The sequence below is a fragment of the Gobius niger genome, assembly GCF_951799975.1.
Source record: "Gobius niger genome assembly, chromosome: 2".
NCBI lineage: Eukaryota > Metazoa > Chordata > Actinopteri > Gobiiformes > Gobiidae > Gobius > Gobius niger.
In genome coordinates, this window is record NC_136853.1 from 32,525,158 (window position 1) to 32,544,276 (window position 19,119).

The 19,119-nt window shown below is 42.0% G+C and overlaps 1 protein-coding gene across 3 annotated transcripts in view; it reads left to right on the forward strand.

Annotated features, from left to right (window-relative positions):
• The window catches only part of anks1b (ankyrin repeat and sterile alpha motif domain containing 1B), a 178,829-nt gene that overhangs the window by 126,529 nt on the left and 33,181 nt on the right, over positions 1-19,119 (forward strand). For all 3 annotated transcript variants that reach the window (XM_079582748.1, XM_079582745.1, XM_079582746.1), the window contains exons 14-19: positions 469-1,037; positions 2,315-2,437; positions 4,963-5,032; positions 6,407-6,513; positions 11,918-12,016; positions 12,606-12,758. In XM_079582748.1, coding sequence (XP_079438874.1) covers positions 469-1,037; positions 2,315-2,437; positions 4,963-5,032; positions 6,407-6,513; positions 11,918-12,016; positions 12,606-12,758 — 1,121 coding nt within the window. The remainder of the gene's footprint in view (positions 1-468; positions 1,038-2,314; positions 2,438-4,962; positions 5,033-6,406; positions 6,514-11,917; positions 12,017-12,605; positions 12,759-19,119) is intronic.

Consider the following 19,119-nt stretch of genomic DNA (forward strand, 5'->3'; position numbering starts at 1 on the left):
CTGAGTAAATACAAACTGAAAGACACATTACTCACCCACCAGCGGTGTAGAACACAAATCTTCATTATTTGCACAAACATTTGGAAGAGGTTTTCAATCACCCTCTTTTCACTCCACTGAACAGAGACTCTGTGTGGGCTTTCAAAGCAATTACTCAGTACAGACTCTCTGCTCTGATGAGTTTATGCACACATGCTCTGATTCTAAAGTCCAGACAATGGCATGTTGCCTTTTGCTGGAGTTCTTTTAGTTGCACCTCCAAGGCATATAGTTTTTTCAAAGACACAGTGCCTCGGTCTTGGTAACAGGCATCTCAACATTATTGTTAATTGGTAAATAATTCAATTCTGTTCGAAGTAGATTGTAGCTTGTGTGGTGTAGGATAAATGTGGCCGAAGACAATCCAAACGTCTTTCCACTTCTCATCATGATGTAAACCTAATGAGTTTTTCTGTGCTTTCGTTCCAGAAGACCTCTCTGCCTCTGCTCCGCCCCCGTCCACTCTGCTAGAGGAACACCGCAAGAGCCACATCCCGGAGGAGTTTGCCGGACTTCTCCATGGATCATCTCCAGCCTGTGAGACCCCGGATACGCCTTTCCACCTGTACAACCACAAACCTCGCAAATACACCTCTCCAGACGTCCAGAGCACCTTCCTTCAGACCCCCAACTTCAGTATTGTAATTGGAGGCGGCCCCATTTTTCCCAGGACTGACAGTGAGACATCCCAACAAGCAGGTGCTAGTGAGCCCCAGAAGCCTCAGGTGGTGTACAGGACTATCTTTCACACGCGAGTCAACCAGGAACAGGCTCGTCCCAAAAACTGTGAACAAGCTGACTCCACTCGGGGCTGGGCAACGCTGGACCGCCCACCCTCGTATTGGTCTAATCAGAACGGAGAGTTATCTGAGACACTGGCCTCTGGGACCTGCACCTTAGGGAGGATGCGGTCCATGCCCCGCAGTGTGCTTGACCTGCAACTGTCCAAATCTCTGTCCAAATCTGATTCCAATTTAGCCACGGTGTCTCCCATACAGGTAAGACTTTTTGTCATAGTCAGCTTAGGTTGCCTTAAAGAGGGGTATTATACTTTCTCCGTTTGATAATGGCAAAGTATCACTTACACTTTGTTGGTTAGAAAATGCCATATTGCAGTATTTTAACTTCCTGGTTCTCTGAGCGAGCTAATATAAGCCCCTCCCCCATCTCTTGCTCCCCTTTGCACAGTTTTTTCAATAAACCGCGAATAAAAGATTGTAACATGGACAACACCTCTAGAAAGTTGTTTTTGCATAGTACCCCCTTTGACATTTCCAAACATAGTCTGATTGTTATGGCATTTAAACATGGTGCAAGCCTCAAGCCCAAATATGCATAAAAAATATAAAAAAGCTTGTTGACAAATAGAAGATAAGAAAATAACTTGACTCAGCACCAACATGGTCGTAGAAGTAGTGCTTTTTTACTTTGCAAGCATATTATCATCAATGTACTTGCAGTTCAAACACAGGAAATAAACCAACCAGCCAATTAGGCAACCCGATGATCTGGGCCACAGTACAGCTCACCAAGTGCCTTTGAATAAACATAAACTTATTGCTTGTTAAATAAATCATAAGCTTGATTCATAGTCTGTTTGATGAAAAACTCTTCATAATGGATCAAAGTGAAAGAAATGGGGACATTTCTTGTCTCTTTAAAGGAACAGGCCACGTTTTTTCCATACTGTGATATGTTCTTACCTGAGCTTAGACGAGTTGATTTTTACCTGTCTGGTCTTTGTGCGTGCGCTCAGTCACGCAAAAAGACCAAAGATTTTGTTGGATTTAGCCTCTCCTCCTCTACTCTATGGGGCCAAACGGGGGTGAAGTTAGGAGCGACCAAGCTCTCCCATGTTTTCCCTATTTAAAGGGGCTAGATGCAAGTTAGCCATTTTATACTCACTACTGCCACCTCAAGTCACACGTGTAGCTGCACCTTCTATATTAAGCTCGTGCATGACGGCAATTCGGACCCGAAGTGACACCTTTTTGAATGACAGTGCAGGATTTTAGAGGCAGTTGTGGTGAACAGGTCTGGGCTCATTTTACACCTTAGGACATTGTTGGAACATTTAGGGGGAGGAAATTAGATAATTTTACCATTTTTAACGCACTCACAACGACCAGACAGGTACGCATCACCTCATTTAAGCTCAGGTGAGAACATATCAGTGGAAAAACAGTGGCCTGTTCCTTTTAAGGTTAGAATATTTGGCTGACTTTGTATCTATTCTGTTGTATTGACTTACACATGGTTGTGGTGTCTTGTCAAGGAGGAGCACAGTTGGGGGTCTGACACTCGAGGTCAGGGTCCGGAGAGCGCAAGCCCAGGAGAAGGCACCACTCCGAGGGGAAAACTGGAGAGGACGCCCTCCTTTACAGCCGAGTGGGAAGAGGTACGCTCTCTTTTAGCGAAACAAATGCTTGCAAAGTGGTGAAGCTGAACATATACAGTTCTCATACTGAACTTTTTTCAATGCATTCGTTTTGCAGATAAGCTTTGGGAATATTAATCTAACCTTTAGCCAGTGTCATGTTGCCAAGGCTCTATTGTAGAAAAATCCAGTGATCTTTGTAGAATATTTTTCAATCGCAATTTATTAAATGACCTGGGGATGCATTAAACTCATATCATCCTCGTTTGATGCATAACTCCAGTGAGCAGAGGTGAACGGCCTTGTGTTGGTGTTTATCTTGCTCTGTTTGTGCCTGAGGCGTCTCTTTTAAATCATTTCTGATCTTTTAAGCATTTGAGCTATAGACAAATTTGCTTCTGTTCGAATCATTTATGCTGAATTGCACCCACAAACTGAAGTGTTTTTTTGCATATTGTTTTTTTCTGTTATATAAAGCGATGTTTTTGTGTAATCAAGAACAATTATGAAATATGCATAATTAGATTTCATGTATTTAAATAAGTAGGTCAGTACTGGGAGCTACTGGACAGTCTTCATTTGCATTCACGCATTCATTACGGTTGCCTTTCTCTAACACAGTACATGTTTCCGTTGGTAATGAAGGAGTTCTCTGCAATTAAGGTGACCTTTCTTGTTAAATTGCATGCCATTTGGGGATGAGATAAGATGGCTTCAGGGAAATCTTGGAGTGATATATGGGCATGCAGGATGTTGAATAACAAAGTTGCTCTATGCGGCAACAGTAATTCACCAGGGACACATGGAAACAGTCAGTGATAATAAGAATGTCCAATCCTCCTCGTTGTAGCAGTATATACCTAGTCAGCACGGTGGTGCAGCGGTGAGCGCTAGTGTTTCACAGCTAGAAGGTCCTGGGTTCATAGGTTTCCTCTTGGACTGCGGTTTCCTCTTCCACTCAAAACTGACTGTAGAACACGGGGCACAGGTGCTTAAAGGGATATTTCAAGATTTCTGACATAGGGCCTCATTTCCTAGTTATCCAGAGTGTTGCTGATTTCTGGAGATTTTTTTTAACATTTTTTTATTCATGCAGTCCTTATATTTGACGAGTTTGGTGGTGCTAGGCTAGTGCTAGGCTAGCGCATGTCTATGGTAACTAGTAGCCTGCATGAAAAACCTCTTCTACTGTAGATCCAGTAACCTAGCAGATCACTCCGCCGCTGCGTAGCTTACAACCAGGAAGCTGATGCCGCTCAAATATAAGTTCTTTTAAATGCAAAATGGTTACGTTTAAAAAATTATTCTGTCAACACAGACATTTATATCGGTAGTCTGGTGTTATAAGTGATTTGCCTCAGGTGCACTGTGCTTGGGTCAGACTCTTTTTAATTCAGGCTACTAGTTGCCATAGACAGGCACTAGCCTAGCACCACAGAACTCTTCAAACATAAGGAATTGAATTGAATTGAATTACCAAAAAAATATCCAGAAATCAACACTCTGGATAACTAGAAAATGTCAAAAATCCTGAAATATCCCTTTAAAAAGTCAAATGAAATGAAGGATGTAAACTGCTTCAGTAGATCATATTTGCAAGGAAATGAGTATACCGTGAAAAATATATATATATGTATAATATCACTGAATTAATCTTCTCAATAGGTGTAAAGCTGTCCATTGTTAATTATATCGTCACCATGTCTGTGAAAGGCGCTACACAAATAAAGTCCTCTCCTTTCCTTTCTTTTGTCAGCAGCTTGCAGTCTTTTATTCTTTCATTAGTAACTATCAAAAACATTCAAGCTTTTTGTGTTGATTGAGTAACTAAAATCTTGCTGCGCAGTGATGTCTTTGTGTCTGTAGTCTTTTTTACTCACGTGTATTAAATGTTCAGCTCCTGTTAACCCGTCTTAAATTATTATTAAACTGAATCCATTTCCAGGTATACGACTGGTGCCATTATTATTTCCAAATTCACCACAAGCTGCTGCTCTACTTCTATAGGAGACGGTGATAAGGACATTTTTAATAAGTCACTTTAATAATCTGTCAGTGTGCTGGAGCAGAACTTATCAGACTTTATACTGATTGAAGGTACCATTATGCACTCTGTCAACAAGAGCCTTTGTCTTTTTCGTTCCAAAACAAAGTCCATCGTTATCGTTCATCGCATTATCAGCCCTGTTTACATTTGTCAGAGCTCACATTCGAGAAACAACCAGATATCTGACTCGCGCTGTTTTATATCAAAATGGATGGAGCAAGTCTGGTCAGGGGTGGCTGTTCCCCTTCTTCACAACCAAGCTTAATGAGTGCACTTGAAACTCTGTCCAAACCATTTTTCTCATCCATTGTCCTGTCAGCGCTTCCACTAAAACGTCTGCTTTTTCAATTCACAGGGGGATGACTGACATTCAGCATCCCGTAATGATCATGTTTCGTGACACTTGGATCCCGAAATAGGGGTTCGCCTTATTACCAGAAGTGTCTTTCTCTCGCGCATGTAGACCTGTCTAACTGCTCCTTTCCCCCTTTTGTTTTAGATTGACAAAATCATGAGCTCTATTGGAGCTGGGATCGGCAGCGGGCTGGACATGAAGGAAGACACTTCAGGTAAATGCATGGATATACAGTACATTTTGAGTGACACTGAAATTGACCATATAATAGTATACATCCTGGAATACATAGTGTCATTTTCATTTCCCCCTTGACATGAATAGAATTTCCGTCGATGCATATGTTACTGGTTAAACTCTCCTTTGCATACCTCGAAGTGAAATGGCACACACCCTTCTCCTGCAATCATCTCCTCAACATGTTTTAAATGAATTCTAAATATTGAAAGAAAAAGGTGTGTATACATTTTGCGGCATATATGTGTTTATCTATGTTCACTTCATAATTTCATCTGCTTGCCTGTGCATCTCGCAATACCGCTCTCACCATCACGCCCACATCCCCCCCACCCCCCCACAGCTCTCCCATGTCTTGTTTCATTGGTGAGCGCAAACGCCTCTGTTAACCATGGTTACCACAGAGAGACATCCGTCCGCTCGGAGCCCAAAGACGCTCGGACTCGCGCGCAAACCGAGCCGCGGCGCCTGGTGAGCGTGTGCGCGCGCGCTCGCTGTGGCGCGTGTGCAAGTGGGAGGGAGCTCGGCTCGCAGACAAAGAAGCCACTGCTGTTGTGATGTCTATTATCAGTGGAGCGCGCCAGATATATGTAGAGCAGGGTGAAGATCCACACCACACGGGAGGCAGACACGGGGAGAGTGAGAGAGAGGGAGAGAGAGGAGTGGACAAGCGAGAGGGGATGCGCACTGGAGAGAGAGAGCGAGGGAGAGTGAAGGGGGGTGGGGGGGAGGGAGGGAGGCTGCAGGAGCATACAGATGAGAGTGGGAGTAGTTGATAAAGAGAAACTACCGCGCATGCATGTCTGTCTCTCTCTCTCTCTCTCTCTCTCCCTCTCACTGCCTCACACACACTCGAGGGAGCAGCCAAGCGGGCGCAACAGCTGAAAAGGAAAGCAGCTGCTGCACGCCGACAACACAGTGAGCGGCTTGTGGATCTTATACCTCCCGGTTTCACTCAGAGCATTGAGGGGGGATTTTTTCCACCCCCCGGACAAGAGCAGCGCTTTTGGATACAACTTAGGCTGGTTCCCCCCCCTTTCTGTGGAGTCTCTATTGCACAATTGCACCTTGCAGCTCTTCCCTGCTGGACTCTTTTCTCTTCACCATGCGTTTAGTCTAGCTATCCTCTCTGCGATTTCTCCTCACCTGTCCCCCCCCTAACCCCTCCCCTCTTAACCCCAATCCCGCCTCCTTGCTCAAAGACTCCTCGGAAGCATGGCAGGCTCCTTCGACAGCCACTTTGCCCGTCACAACATGATGTGGCAGTGCCAGTTATCTCAACCGGACTGCCGCTGCTACCGCGTGGACGGTTACTCCCTACTGAAGCGTTTGCCTCTCCACCCCCTCATAGGTCCGCGATGCCCGCTCCAGTCCGTGGGCCAGTGGCTTGACTCTATCGGTCTGGTCCAGTACGAGAACCACCTGCTGGCCAACGGCTTCGACAATGTGCAATTCATGGTGAGTGTTTTTTGCACCTGGCCACGTTATCGCCTTCTTTTTCTTTCATATCATTCCTCACGGTATTTTGTTTTTGATGATCAATTACAATTAAGCCTCCTCCTTCTTTCCATCATCTCTGCCTCTCCCCGCTGATGCCATGTGAGGTCCTCCTACGCCACATCTCCATCTCAGCAAAAATGTCTTTCAGCGTCTCACTGCAGATGTACATGGCCACTGCAGTCTAAGTGTTTACTCAGAGCAGTCATATCTTTTTCTTAATAAATCCATTCAAAATGATGTCATGCTCCTTAAAATTAAAGCTTGGAGACCACCTGTAGCTGCTGGATGAAGGAGCGGGCGAATCCGTGGTTTCTTCTCAGCATTTTGTGTGACGTAACAAGAGAAACTCCATGGAGATTTGAAAGACTTTGATGTAAATGGTGGTGCATTAGTGAGATTCTCGCGCAGGCAGAAAGCACTGGATGCACAAAGATGGGTAACTCCTCAGATTTTAGATACATTTTATATGAACCACTTAAGATTGGCGTCTGTTCCTAAACAGGGGATGTCAATCAATGAGGATGTGTCCTCCTCTCAGCTCATCCGACGTCTAATTTCACAACACCATCATATAGATATGCAGTCCTGGCATAAACGTCACACAGGATTGCAAGGGAGGAGTTCATATGTCATTACTGTATGCCTGTTTGAGAGTGACCCTGGTTTCACTGGTTACCGTAGCAACCTGCAGAAATCACAGCTTCTGAGCTTCTCTCTCGAGTGTGGGCCGTCGCCACGTGGTCAGTGTGTTCATATGTTGTTCACACCACATTTTCCCGTGAAACGTGTCACTCAGGCGCATCCTCATTTAGCCCGCCACAATTTGGAGGAAGAAAATAATCATTTCCTTATTGGACTCCTTTGGAAATGTATAAACTCTTACTGTTAAAATAATGGAAATTTCAGGTAAGAGGTTTTTTTTGAGACTTTTCTTTGTGGCTGTTGAACAATTTAGGTTTAACCCATTGACAAAATCTTACAAAAAACAGAATTATTGTAAAAAATAGATATATTTAAAACTCTCAAACAGAAAATATTTCAAGCAAACAAATGTTTATCACTGTTGAAGCTGCTGACATCAATCGGGATCAACAGGTGAACTGTTCCTTGACGTCACCACATGATGCTAACATCTTTGGGCAGGACTTGTGAGACTCTCCTCCGCTCTCCTGCTTTCCTCTTTGTGTTTCCAAAATTCCTATGAGTTCAACTCTGTCGCCTGAAGCCTTTATCCAGACTTCATTGAAGAAAACTCAAATGAGGTGGGGTGAGCACAAGGATGTTCACTTTACCCTCTCCCTGTGGTGCTTCTGTTATCATGCCAACCTTGGGTATATTTACCTGTGTCATAGAAATGAGCGCATATCATTATCACAGATGGGGTGAGTGATGAAGATTTTGATTTTAGAGGCAGGACAAATAGCTTAGTAGTCTACAGTGAGAAAAAAAATGTTCAATGATGAGGGTGCACCAGTTAGTTACAGGTGGACCTTTTGAGAGTGACAGATTTAAGACATAATTCATAATTCAACTACCAAATATAGGTTGAAGGTGATTATGGTATGCCTGATCAGTGCACACATGGGAAAACAATTTGTAAATCAAGCCTATTTCAAAGTTAAATGTGTAAATCTTGAGTGGCTTGACTGTAGACCAGACAAGATACACCACCTGGGGTTGCTGCAGTTGGTCTGGTCTAAGGGAGTGGTGTATATATATAAAATTAACAAAATTTTTAACACAACACTTTTGTTTTTGCTCTCATTTTTCATGGGGTGAACTCAAAGATATAAAACCTTTTCCTCTCCTCAAGGTGGCTGAGCGCTCTCGCCGGACCATGCAGGCCTTTCTGTGTGGAGTTTGCATGTTTCTCTCTGGATGAGTTTCCTCTGGGTGCTCCAATTTCCCCCATCAACCACAAACATGCACAATAGGTGAATCCTCCAGCCAGGTGATGCTGACCATCTGCCTGGCTCCACATGTGGAGAAGGGTCCCTCCGGGCGCTGCACTACGGTCGCCCACTGCTCCTTAAGGCGTTGCCCCAGCGGCATTGAGGGATGGGTCAAATGCAGAGGACACATTTCCCTACGGGGACAATAAAGTACATCTTAAGCTTAACCTTAAGAGAATCCATCCCAACTCACAGGTGTGACTTATCAAGACACTGATTCCTGGTCTGGAGTGGTTACTCGTGGTCTGTGGTTGTGAGGCTGGTTGGATGTGCTGCCAAAGTCTCTGAGACGCCTTTGGAGACGGTTCATGGTAGTGAAATGAACATTTAGCTACCACAGCTCTGGTGGACGTTCCTGCAGTCACACACTCCCTCGAAACTTGCGTCATCAGTGGCATTGTGCTGTGTGTTAAAGTGTGCATTTCAGAGTGGACTTTTATTGTAAACAGCCTAAGGCACACCTGTGCAATATTGATGCGATCTCAGCAGCATCTTGACATACCACACCTGTGAGGGGGATGGATTCTCTTGACAAATGTGAAGTTCTCACTTCTCTCTTGGTTGATTATAGGAAAATTCAGTTATTTGGTCGTTAAACAGCAATTCAGTGTTTACACCCACTCCTGAGTGACTTCATTTCAAACCATCATTATAATAAACACAATTCTGTACCTTCTGAGCCACTTAAGGCACAAGTAATGTTAATCCTGCTTGTGCCTGAAAAGCTCATGTACTGTACATGAAGCTGCATTTGAGGCACGTGGTCAAAACTCAGCATCTTTTTGCTTTTGAGCTTTTGAGATCTTCTATTTTTTTTTTTTTTTTAGCACTTTGTGCATCACCAATGTATGTTGTTCTTTCCTTTATTAATAGTAGAAGATTATAAAATGAATTTTTCTCACTCATTTGAGAAAGACATGATGTGCTCCTCTGGTGCAATCACCCTCAGAATTTTTATACCAGACTTTTCTGCATCAAAGTTTGGTGTGAGTAAGGCCATGGTCAGACTTAAATGCTTTGCAGGCCTGAGTAAAAACTAAACAGGCGGTGCATGTTTGCCCCTCTCGTTGTTGTTTCCAAAGCTAAACACTGACCAAGCCATTTCCCCGAGATACTAGCGAGCTTTGGTTTGAAGCTTTTCCTGAGCACTGGTTACTGCTCCATGTTCCATCTGGTAATGGCTAGAAATTATTGGAAAATTAGAGCTGGGAACCTCAGGTGTTTTTTTACCCAGGCTTTAAACGGGAACCATTATTAATGCTTTTGAGCCTGACAGTCTCTTTCTTTCTAACTCCTCCACTCTTTACTTTGTTGTGAGGTTTCACTGGACTCCCAACTGTCTCCTCGGTGCTGTAGAAAATAGACTCAGAGACTCCACTACAGCCTCTAGAGATATTAGTAATAATGCTAATGATGATGATAGTCATGGTGGAAGTGAGCGTGTCAATCTGCGTTATTCGCCCTCCGACCACTGCCATTCAGTCACACACCACGTCAACACAGGCGATGTGGGTTTAGTGTCTTGCCCAGGGACACAACAACAGTTCACACCTGCAGGAGCTGGGATTCAAACTACCGATCTGGATGACCTGTTCTACCATCTGAGCCACTGTCGCTCAATTAAATGTTGACATTGATTACTGTGAGGGAAAAAAAGGTGGTAACAAAACGTATGTATTTTATGTGTAAAATTCTATTTTTAAAAATTGTTTATTGCAGGGGAAGTGAATCCGTGTATCATTGGTTCAAACGATTTTCAAATTGAAAACAGAAACAAAATTACTTTAGTTTTATATGAAACTAAATCACTTTAAATGACAAATTTGAAAGCACAGGCTCAATGCAGGATTATATCATCAATTATGACTTATTCGTTTGCAACAGCCCAAATTTCCTCTCTTTCAGAAGTCAAGGCGCAGCTTCTCGCCTCACGGAGAAGCGCAAGAAGCTTTAGCAAAAATCCCGGGGCTGTCAGTACAGCGGGTCACCGGTCTAACGGCAATAACAAGAAGAAATAAATTATTATACGAACAGTCTAGCGAATGTCTGATTGTGCGCACACACAGGACATTGGCACTCCTACTTTGGTGCAGTAGATCAACGTGGACACGTCTGACGCCAAAACAGCTGCAACAGTTTTCTATAAACAAACCACACACGCCTTCAAGTGTCACAACACCACACCTAATCTGCTTTTTAAGACGACTTGTGCCAGTTTGGCTGGATTTGTGGCACGGTGTCACTACCAGGCCACTGCTTTCTCTGGTGCGCTCTGGACACGCACTCTTTTGGACACGATCAGAACTACAGGTGGACTTTGGGATACGAGGGACATCAATGTTGTCTCTGGGCTCCATCGGGAAACACTCTGGGAAATATAGAACTTTTCTTAAATGAATCTGTTGATAATAGGCAAACTTATTGTATCTGATTAATACTTTCTATTCACATTCATGTTGCAGTTATGATTTGTTAATACCATATTAACTGGCTACAGTCGATTAATATTGAATGAAATGTTCCCTGATAAAGGCTGACGAGTTAAAACCCAGTATGGTGCATGTAATTGTGTTTTACCGGTTTATATTTCAGTCGTCTTTCACACTGCACTCTCCTGGAGTGCAGTGTGAAGTGCATTGTGATTTCAAAACATGATATCGCTCGTCACAATTTGCACATATGGCTCATCTGTATAACTCTCCTTCACTAGTGTCTTTATTACTGACACTTTTTGTCATTTGTGCCTGTGCAGCAGCTCTCTAAACGCACAGCATATCACGTCAGCTCCCTCCGCTCTCACCTTTAATTACGTGCGAGTGTGAAACCTGTTCTGTCTACCTCTCCGCAGGAGGCTGACTGATAGGTCTCCAATAGCAGCCACTAGACTAATTAAAGGCAAACTGTCCCATATGCAGACTCATTGTGAGTTTGTGTTTTGTGAATGGAACGAGGGCTGATTGCGTGATCCAGCTCTTTGACTCACACGTTTTGCTCTTGGTATAGGTCTGTCCTTTTAAATGCATTTGTTATTGGTTCATCCAGTATATACTGAGAAAGGTCATGCTTATTTTCACATTTGTCCTATCTTTCTTTCTTTCTTTCTTTCTTTCTTTCTTTCTTTCTTTCTTTCTTTCTTTCTTTCTTTCTTTCTTTCTTTCTTTCTTTCTTTCTTTCTTTCTTTCTTTCTTTCTTTCCCTCCTTCCTTCCTTCCTTCCTTCCTTCCTTCCTTCCTTCCTTCCTTCCTTCCTTCCTTCCTTCCTTCCTTCCTTCCTTCCTTCCTTCTTTCCTTCTTTTTTATTTTGTTGTTCTGGGGTATAATATAGGTATACCATAACTCACATTACTCACATCTATAAAACATCTGTTTTTGTTTTGTGATCAAAATGCTTATGCTTGTGCCTGTTTTTCAGGGCAGTAATGTGGTGGAGGACCAGGACCTGCTGGAGATTGGCATCCTTAACTCCGCCCACAGACAGCGACTCCTTCAGGCCATACGACTGCTACCCAGGGTCAGTATCGTTTATAGACATTAGTAGTGTTTAATCACAAAGCAATCCGGCATTCACACATTGAAAGAAAGTCATAAACATGAAGGCACTTTTTAATTGTAGTGTTTACCTGATTTTGTTTCATGAGACGGTAAGCTAAATGTTGAGCTAATATGTCAATAATCCCACCAAAGCTAACTAAATGGGCACTGGCTTATTTAGTATTTACAAAGCATTGCATGTTAAGTTATTAAAATACTGTACAGTTGTGCAGAGATTAATGAAAAAACAAAACAAGAAGTAGTTTCCCCACACTGTAGCTTGACCTCAGAGCCACAGGATCTGTCAGTCACTCCCACTGAAGTATGGGCCAGTTTCCCCTAAAACATTCTGAAAGGCATCTTGGTCGGCCTGTCCCCTCAAAAACAAACCGCTGTCAGGGGAGCCTTAACATTCTGCTCTCGTAGATGAACAGCTTTAGAAATGGCTTATGAAAACACATGCATTAAACATAACTAATGTGTCCTTTACTTTGTATATAGACAATGTCCATCAGCATTACAACAAAAAATAAAAACAATCAACTTAATTCAGTGTCCATGTTATGCAGGTGAGGCCTGTAGGTTACGACGGAAACAACCCCACCTCAGTGGCAGAATGGCTGGAGTCATTGGAGCTTGGGGACTACACCAAGTCTTTCCTGGTTAATGGCTACACCTCCATGGAACTGGTCAAGAAGATCTGGGAGATAGAGCTTATCAATGTAAGTGAACTTCTTCCTTGTACATTCAGCTGTGTATGAGAATCGGTTATAGAAGATAACACGGGTCCAAGAATAAAGTAGTTTATTATAGCTCATTGCTTCCTGGAACTCCTAAACCTGATCAATTAACCAGGCCAAGAAGTCAATTCATAAATCATAGCATCATAACAATGTAATATGCTTTGCTTGCATGTGCTTGTCCATAGCGGCCGATGGTGACTTGACTTTCACCTTCTGTCTTTTACCGATTCATTGTAGCTCTATAACTCTATTCCAGATCCGCATATGGTGGTTTGATCAGACAGGTTTTGACTGGTTTGATCTGACAGGTGTGATAACCTGTCCAGGTATCCGTTGTGTGTGTCAGTGAGCAGACCCATTTCCTGTGCCGCTGGTGTGCAGGGTCCTGACTAGAGGCTTCCTGTCTATTTGTACCTGCCCCAGTGATCCCAATCAGCACTAGTCTCACATCCTATGTAGATTCTATCCAATGACGTGCCCACACTCGTACTCTGATATCCCCTGCAGTTTAACCTAAGACCACAAGGACACAGTTTCTGTGTGTGGCCACAAGGAGGCACTGATCAGGGCAGGTTAAATACTGGCAGAGTAGAATTATGCGCCCAACTTTTCACCCCCTCTGAAGTGGACTAGCCAGTGGCAATAGTTGTTAAAGGCTCATTCATACTTCCTAAGATGCAAGAACTTGTTCTTACACTCAGAGCTACATGAACAAAATGAAGCAATGTTTGCCATGTAACCATGGAAACAGCAAAAATACTTAATTTTGTTCTTGCAGCTCTGGGTGGAAATTATGTTCCCTCCACCATGATTCAAAAATTCCACCTTGAATCATGGAGGGATTCATGGTAATTTTTATTTTTATATCTTAATTTTTATATCTTAATCGTCTCATGATCGTAAGGTCGGGGGTTCGACACACTGTTGTTGTGTCCTTGGGCAAGACACTTCACCCATATTGCCCCCAGTGTCTGCGTACATTGGTGTATGAATGAGAGTATGAATGGGTGAGTGGATCCTTGCTGTAAAGCGCTTTGAGTGCCTAGGTGGAAAAGCGCTATATAAGTTTACCATTTATTATTATTTGTGGACACTTCTTTCAGTTTCCTCTTTTCATCTAATATTCTACAAGTTTTTAACAGGAAAGACCTGTTTGTGTGTCTTTTACGTATTTCTGTTTGGTGAGCCTCCGAATTACTTGTTTCGAACATTAACATGTTGAGGACTTTAAATGGTCTTCAAATTATTAACTGAGGCTGGGAATTTGCTAAAAAATGGTGTAGGTTGCATCACATGCTCTAACATAACGATTTAAAAGAGGACCTCACAGCTATAATGCACCAAAAACGATGTGCTCCTTTGATATCCTGAGGGTAAGTGTAACCAAATCACTCCTGATTGCAGAGCATTTTAAATGGGATGGAGATGGAAAAATTGATGTTTTTCCTCCCAGCGGAGGATAAAGTGATGAGTGATCGGCTGGAGGAGGTGGAGAGGGAGTTATATAAGCATGTGGGATGCAAGATGTTTGACGGCGCTGGGGATGCCGCCCACACACTGCGCTTGTCTGTGTGTGAGGCAGTGTAAACGCATATGTGGCACAAGCAATGGTGTGAATCTGTGCGTCTGTGTACATGCATGCGGTGTAGTACAGGTGTGTGAAGCTCTATTAGGCCTTTCTATTTTTGTGTCTGCATGCCTCATAAACGTATACGGACAGAATATTTTCTTTGTGCTGTCCTATTTGGACAGAAATCACTGGATTTGTACAGAGGTCTGGATCAAGCTTAGGTCTGTAAACTGCAGTATCTTGTATTTTTAAACAGCTCAGTGGTGAAATGGGTGGTAAAATTGCATAGATCTTAAAGTGAAAGATATTTTTCTCGTGGAGGTGTGTGTTGACAGAAACATATGCTGTGTGAATGGATGGTAACCTTACCTTTGTACGCCACATTTACGTTTACGTTTATACACGTTTATGGTCCACTTGGAACATCTCAGATCTCAGTGTCTAACCTTAACCAGCTGCAGAGATCTGAAGTTCAATGTCTTATGTGCATTTACACCTACAAAAGCGTGTTAACATCTGTGAACCTTTAGTGCTGAACATTTCTTCACCTTTGAGTGTTTCTCTATAAAAACCTGCAGCTGTCTGTACAGTCTTGCTTGGACTTAAAATGCTATATTTTGGTTTCGCTGCCACTCGCAACCACAATGCACTGCACGTTGGTCACGTGGTCTGTCACAATGCAAAAAGTGATCTTGAAATAAGTACTTTTTTACATTTGTCCCTGATTTAAGGAACACATTTCAAGAAATCTTTCCACAGAGCAAGATTCTTTATTCTTTATTATTCCTTATTCTTTATTTAAAGAAAATGTCACTTATTTCAAGATTACTTTTTGCAATACAATCTCTATTAGGAATGAAAGATCTAAGATATGCAGAAAACCTTTATCTTACGTGTCAGAGTCGAACTGTTTACTTGACACAAGCACTGAATTGGAACCACATCCTTATAGAGAGGAGACTGCATACAGCAGGACAGTCACATAATGAGTGCAGCACTCACTGCAGCAGCTCACTGTCTCTGGAGTATCAGAGGTCAGTGTACCTGGGAGAGCAGCTCATACAGTCGATAGTGTCACATGCTGTAGTGTAGCAGAACAAGGAGACAGAAAGGAGCACGGGCATTTAACAGTATGTATCCAACCTACAATTAAACAACATCTGTTTCTTACCTTTTATTCAGACTATTATTAAGACAGGTTCATATAATTAAGAAAATCTAAAAGATAAAAATACATTTAGATCATTAAGACCGTGGACAGACTCTTCATCCAAAGTTTCCTCAGTGTAGTTTCCGGGTACTCCAGTTTCCCTGTGCTGTCAAAGCTAGATATTAGAGCATGTGACCTTTTTTTTGTTCAGCCAGGGCACATACAGTTGTCTAATATTGTCTTGTATTACCTGCTGCTCTTTGCTCTGCTTTACCGGGGTCAATCGCACAAGCCAAATCTGGCATCACATTTGATCTTCATAAAGGGCATTCACTGTTTAATGTGCTTTTAGTGTATAGCTTGGGCTATTATTATCACTCTTTAAAAAAACATATACATACATCATTGTTTTTCTCCTTGAAAGCGCCAAAAAAGCATGTCAAGTTTCCAAAGGCATGTCTAATTTTTTTTAATGAGTTTTTATGTTAAATAAATTGAAATACATTATTCAGAAGCTAAGCAGTGCACATGAAGTGGATTTGCCTTAAGACTGTGTCAGTCTCCAATGTGTGAATGAATTGAGCTTATTGACTTCACATTCTGGTCATGGTGGTGATTAACCAGGACTTAATCAAATAAATAATCAATCATTTCTGATGACAGAATGAAGTATTTAGTTGTGAGCAATGATGCAACTCTAATTACTGTATATAAGTATGCAAGAATTGTAAGGAAATCTGAACAAGCTTCTGACTCATGCTTTGCTTACACGCTACAGAATAAGAACACCTTGTCAGTGAGATTAGCCAATAGACAACGGTCTTCTTGTTCTGCACTATGTTTTTATTCACATGAATATTGTAACTATATACCTAAATAACAAGCTGAACTAAAAGTGTTACGTACTTTATGTAGCCTATACATTCTATTTAACCTCTTATCCCCCACCTCAAACGAGTGCATTTTCTCCAGTTCGGCTTTAACCAAATCCAAAAGCTTCTCGACTATAGGTCACAGCCTGTAGACCAGTGTGACGCCTCATTTGAAAGCTAAGACCTACAAAACTGATCATAACTCACACTTTTCGATGTGTTTTCGTCTCCGTTTTGTTGTGTTTTTGTTGCTTTTTTGTTTGACTTTTCATCACTTTTTAGTCTTAGCTTTTTTCTTGCTTTGGGTCCGGTGTGAGTTAAGACACTAGTGCCGCTTTTATTTTAAGGTTTGCATGATTGCCTTTTAGAATAATAGGTGGTTAGTGTAGGTGCTTCATATTTTTTATAATTTATGTATTTCTTGAAAAATCAACAAATACACTATGTGTGAGCACACAGAGCGCATAGTAGACTCCGAAAGTGAAACCGTAAAAAAAAAAGGGTGGTATTTTCAGTCAGAGGAGCAGCACTTTGTGACATCATCAGGTGGGGAGATTTGTAGCTGTTGAGAAGGAGACAGACTTATATACATTATTACATGGTTCGACTTTCATTAAGTAAAGATGATTGTTTGAGGAAAGGTTATAAACCACCTGACACTATTCACTATCTCACTTTGCTGAATGCATATTAATTTCTCTGCAGTACAGGTGCAGGTATCGCCTCTTCATCACCACAAGATGGCATTGTTGTTCCTCTCTTTGGCCCGTCAGAAATGACCAAGAGACTGCGTCAACTCAAGGCTGCAAATTGCTCTCGTTTCAAGTGTGCGTCCGCAGAGAGCTGGTGCGAGGCAATTAGAAATGGATTTGGTTTTGGTGAAGTGCAGATCGTCTGTGGTCCTCCAGGAGTGATTTCAGCGATGTTTTCTACATGAGTGAGCCCTGAGATCACAGGGGGATAGGGCTGTAAATGACTTTGTGAACAAGTAGGCACTGAGGAGGCTCCGCGGTTAAAGCATTAGTGTGCTTAACTGGGATAACATCATGCTACAGTAATATTTGTTTGTCTCAGTCAAATTTAAGACCCTTTCTATTACACCTGATCAACTTTTTTGCAAAGGCTGACAGAAATATTACCAAAATGTGGTTTGACAAAAGCAAAATCTCAATTACTAAGCATTATTTATGTCGCAGTTCATTAGAGTCGGTTTCTTTTCAATGTCGTTGCGTAGGTTGAACAAAAATAGTCCTCAAATCTAAGTAGACACGTAATAAGCAACACTACACGGAAATAGCACAGCAGAAACTGAAATCCAGTGATTGCAATGTCATTCCTCACAGTTTTCGTGTGAGGGCCCGTCTCTTGTGTTTCCCAATATTTTAGGCTCGGGGCCTTTGTTACAACATCTTAAATTCAAAAAAATGAATCTCCGGACAAATTGTCTGCGTTTATAACTGGATGATGAGTCTACACCGGTCCTGATGATAGTCTTTTACTCGGTTGCCATGACAGCTACTAGTTACCATAGAGACCAGATATGTGCACTTTCCGTAAATGAATTAGGATGTGTTTGAATTGCATTTGCTGACACAGATCCAAGTGTTTTTTTTTTGTTTTTTGTTTTTCGTGTGTGTGTGTGTGTGTGTGTGTGTGTGTGTGTGCCTGCGCCTTGTTTCTGTGCTTATCACCTCCTCTGTCATTGCTCCAAATGGACAGATTGTCTCAGCCGGCACCAGATGGTTTGTGTCTTTGTTAGACGCTGCAGGAGTGTATCCTATCCACCAGTGGTTCTCAAAATGTGGTCGGTGTACCGCTGGTGGTACTTCTGGCGGCACTCAGCGGTCCAAGTCCTCATTTTCGGACACTAGGTTCATTTTTGTTTTGCTTTCAGGTATTAGTCTGACATCTAGACCAGTGGAACTCAGTGGGCTTCAGTACACACTTCATCATAAGCCACTGCCTGAATAAAAGTGATTATTTCAGCATATAATGGATTTATTTCTATTAAAAGTATACTTGTGTTCTAATTTGAATGTAATATATTAGTTTAATAGTAGACTATATCATGTATTTTCAAAATGCAGCATTTTCTGTCTAACGTTAATCTTAGCATGAAGTAAAGGGCTTGACCATCAAAACTATAAAAATGTGCTGTAATAGTGACTTTTGATGGAGGCTTGCAACCCACATTTTTCTTCCAACCCACCTGTTGAGAAACTCTGGTCTAGACCACGGTTTTGTCTGAGTTTAGTCTTGGTTAAGATCTGCTTTAAACCAAAACTGGGCCAAGACTAAGCTTTGTCCACCAGTTTGATCCTGGTTCAGCTCTGATTTTGCTCAAGTTGAATGACCGTTATGCCTAGTTTTGTCCTCATTCAGTCTACTATTACATGCCATACACCTCTAAATACATGCTCACGTCCCAATCCCAGGTGGTGTGTGAACACATTCTTACTCACAGATTACAGTGAAATCATTTATATTATGTGGAAAAAGCAGTGAGTACTATGTGATGTGGTTTAAAAGTGGGTGGATTTGCCTTAGGACAGAAGTGTACCTCAGCGGTGTTCCTTCCTGTAAATCACTATTGCCTTATTTAGCCCTCGCACTTTCACTAATGCTCATCATAATGTGCTTTATGAATATGGGGTATAGAATGATAGATTGTTGTTGAATGTAATCTCGGTAAAGTAATTGAACTGAAATAATTGAAATAATAAGTGAAATAATTGAACAATGTTTATC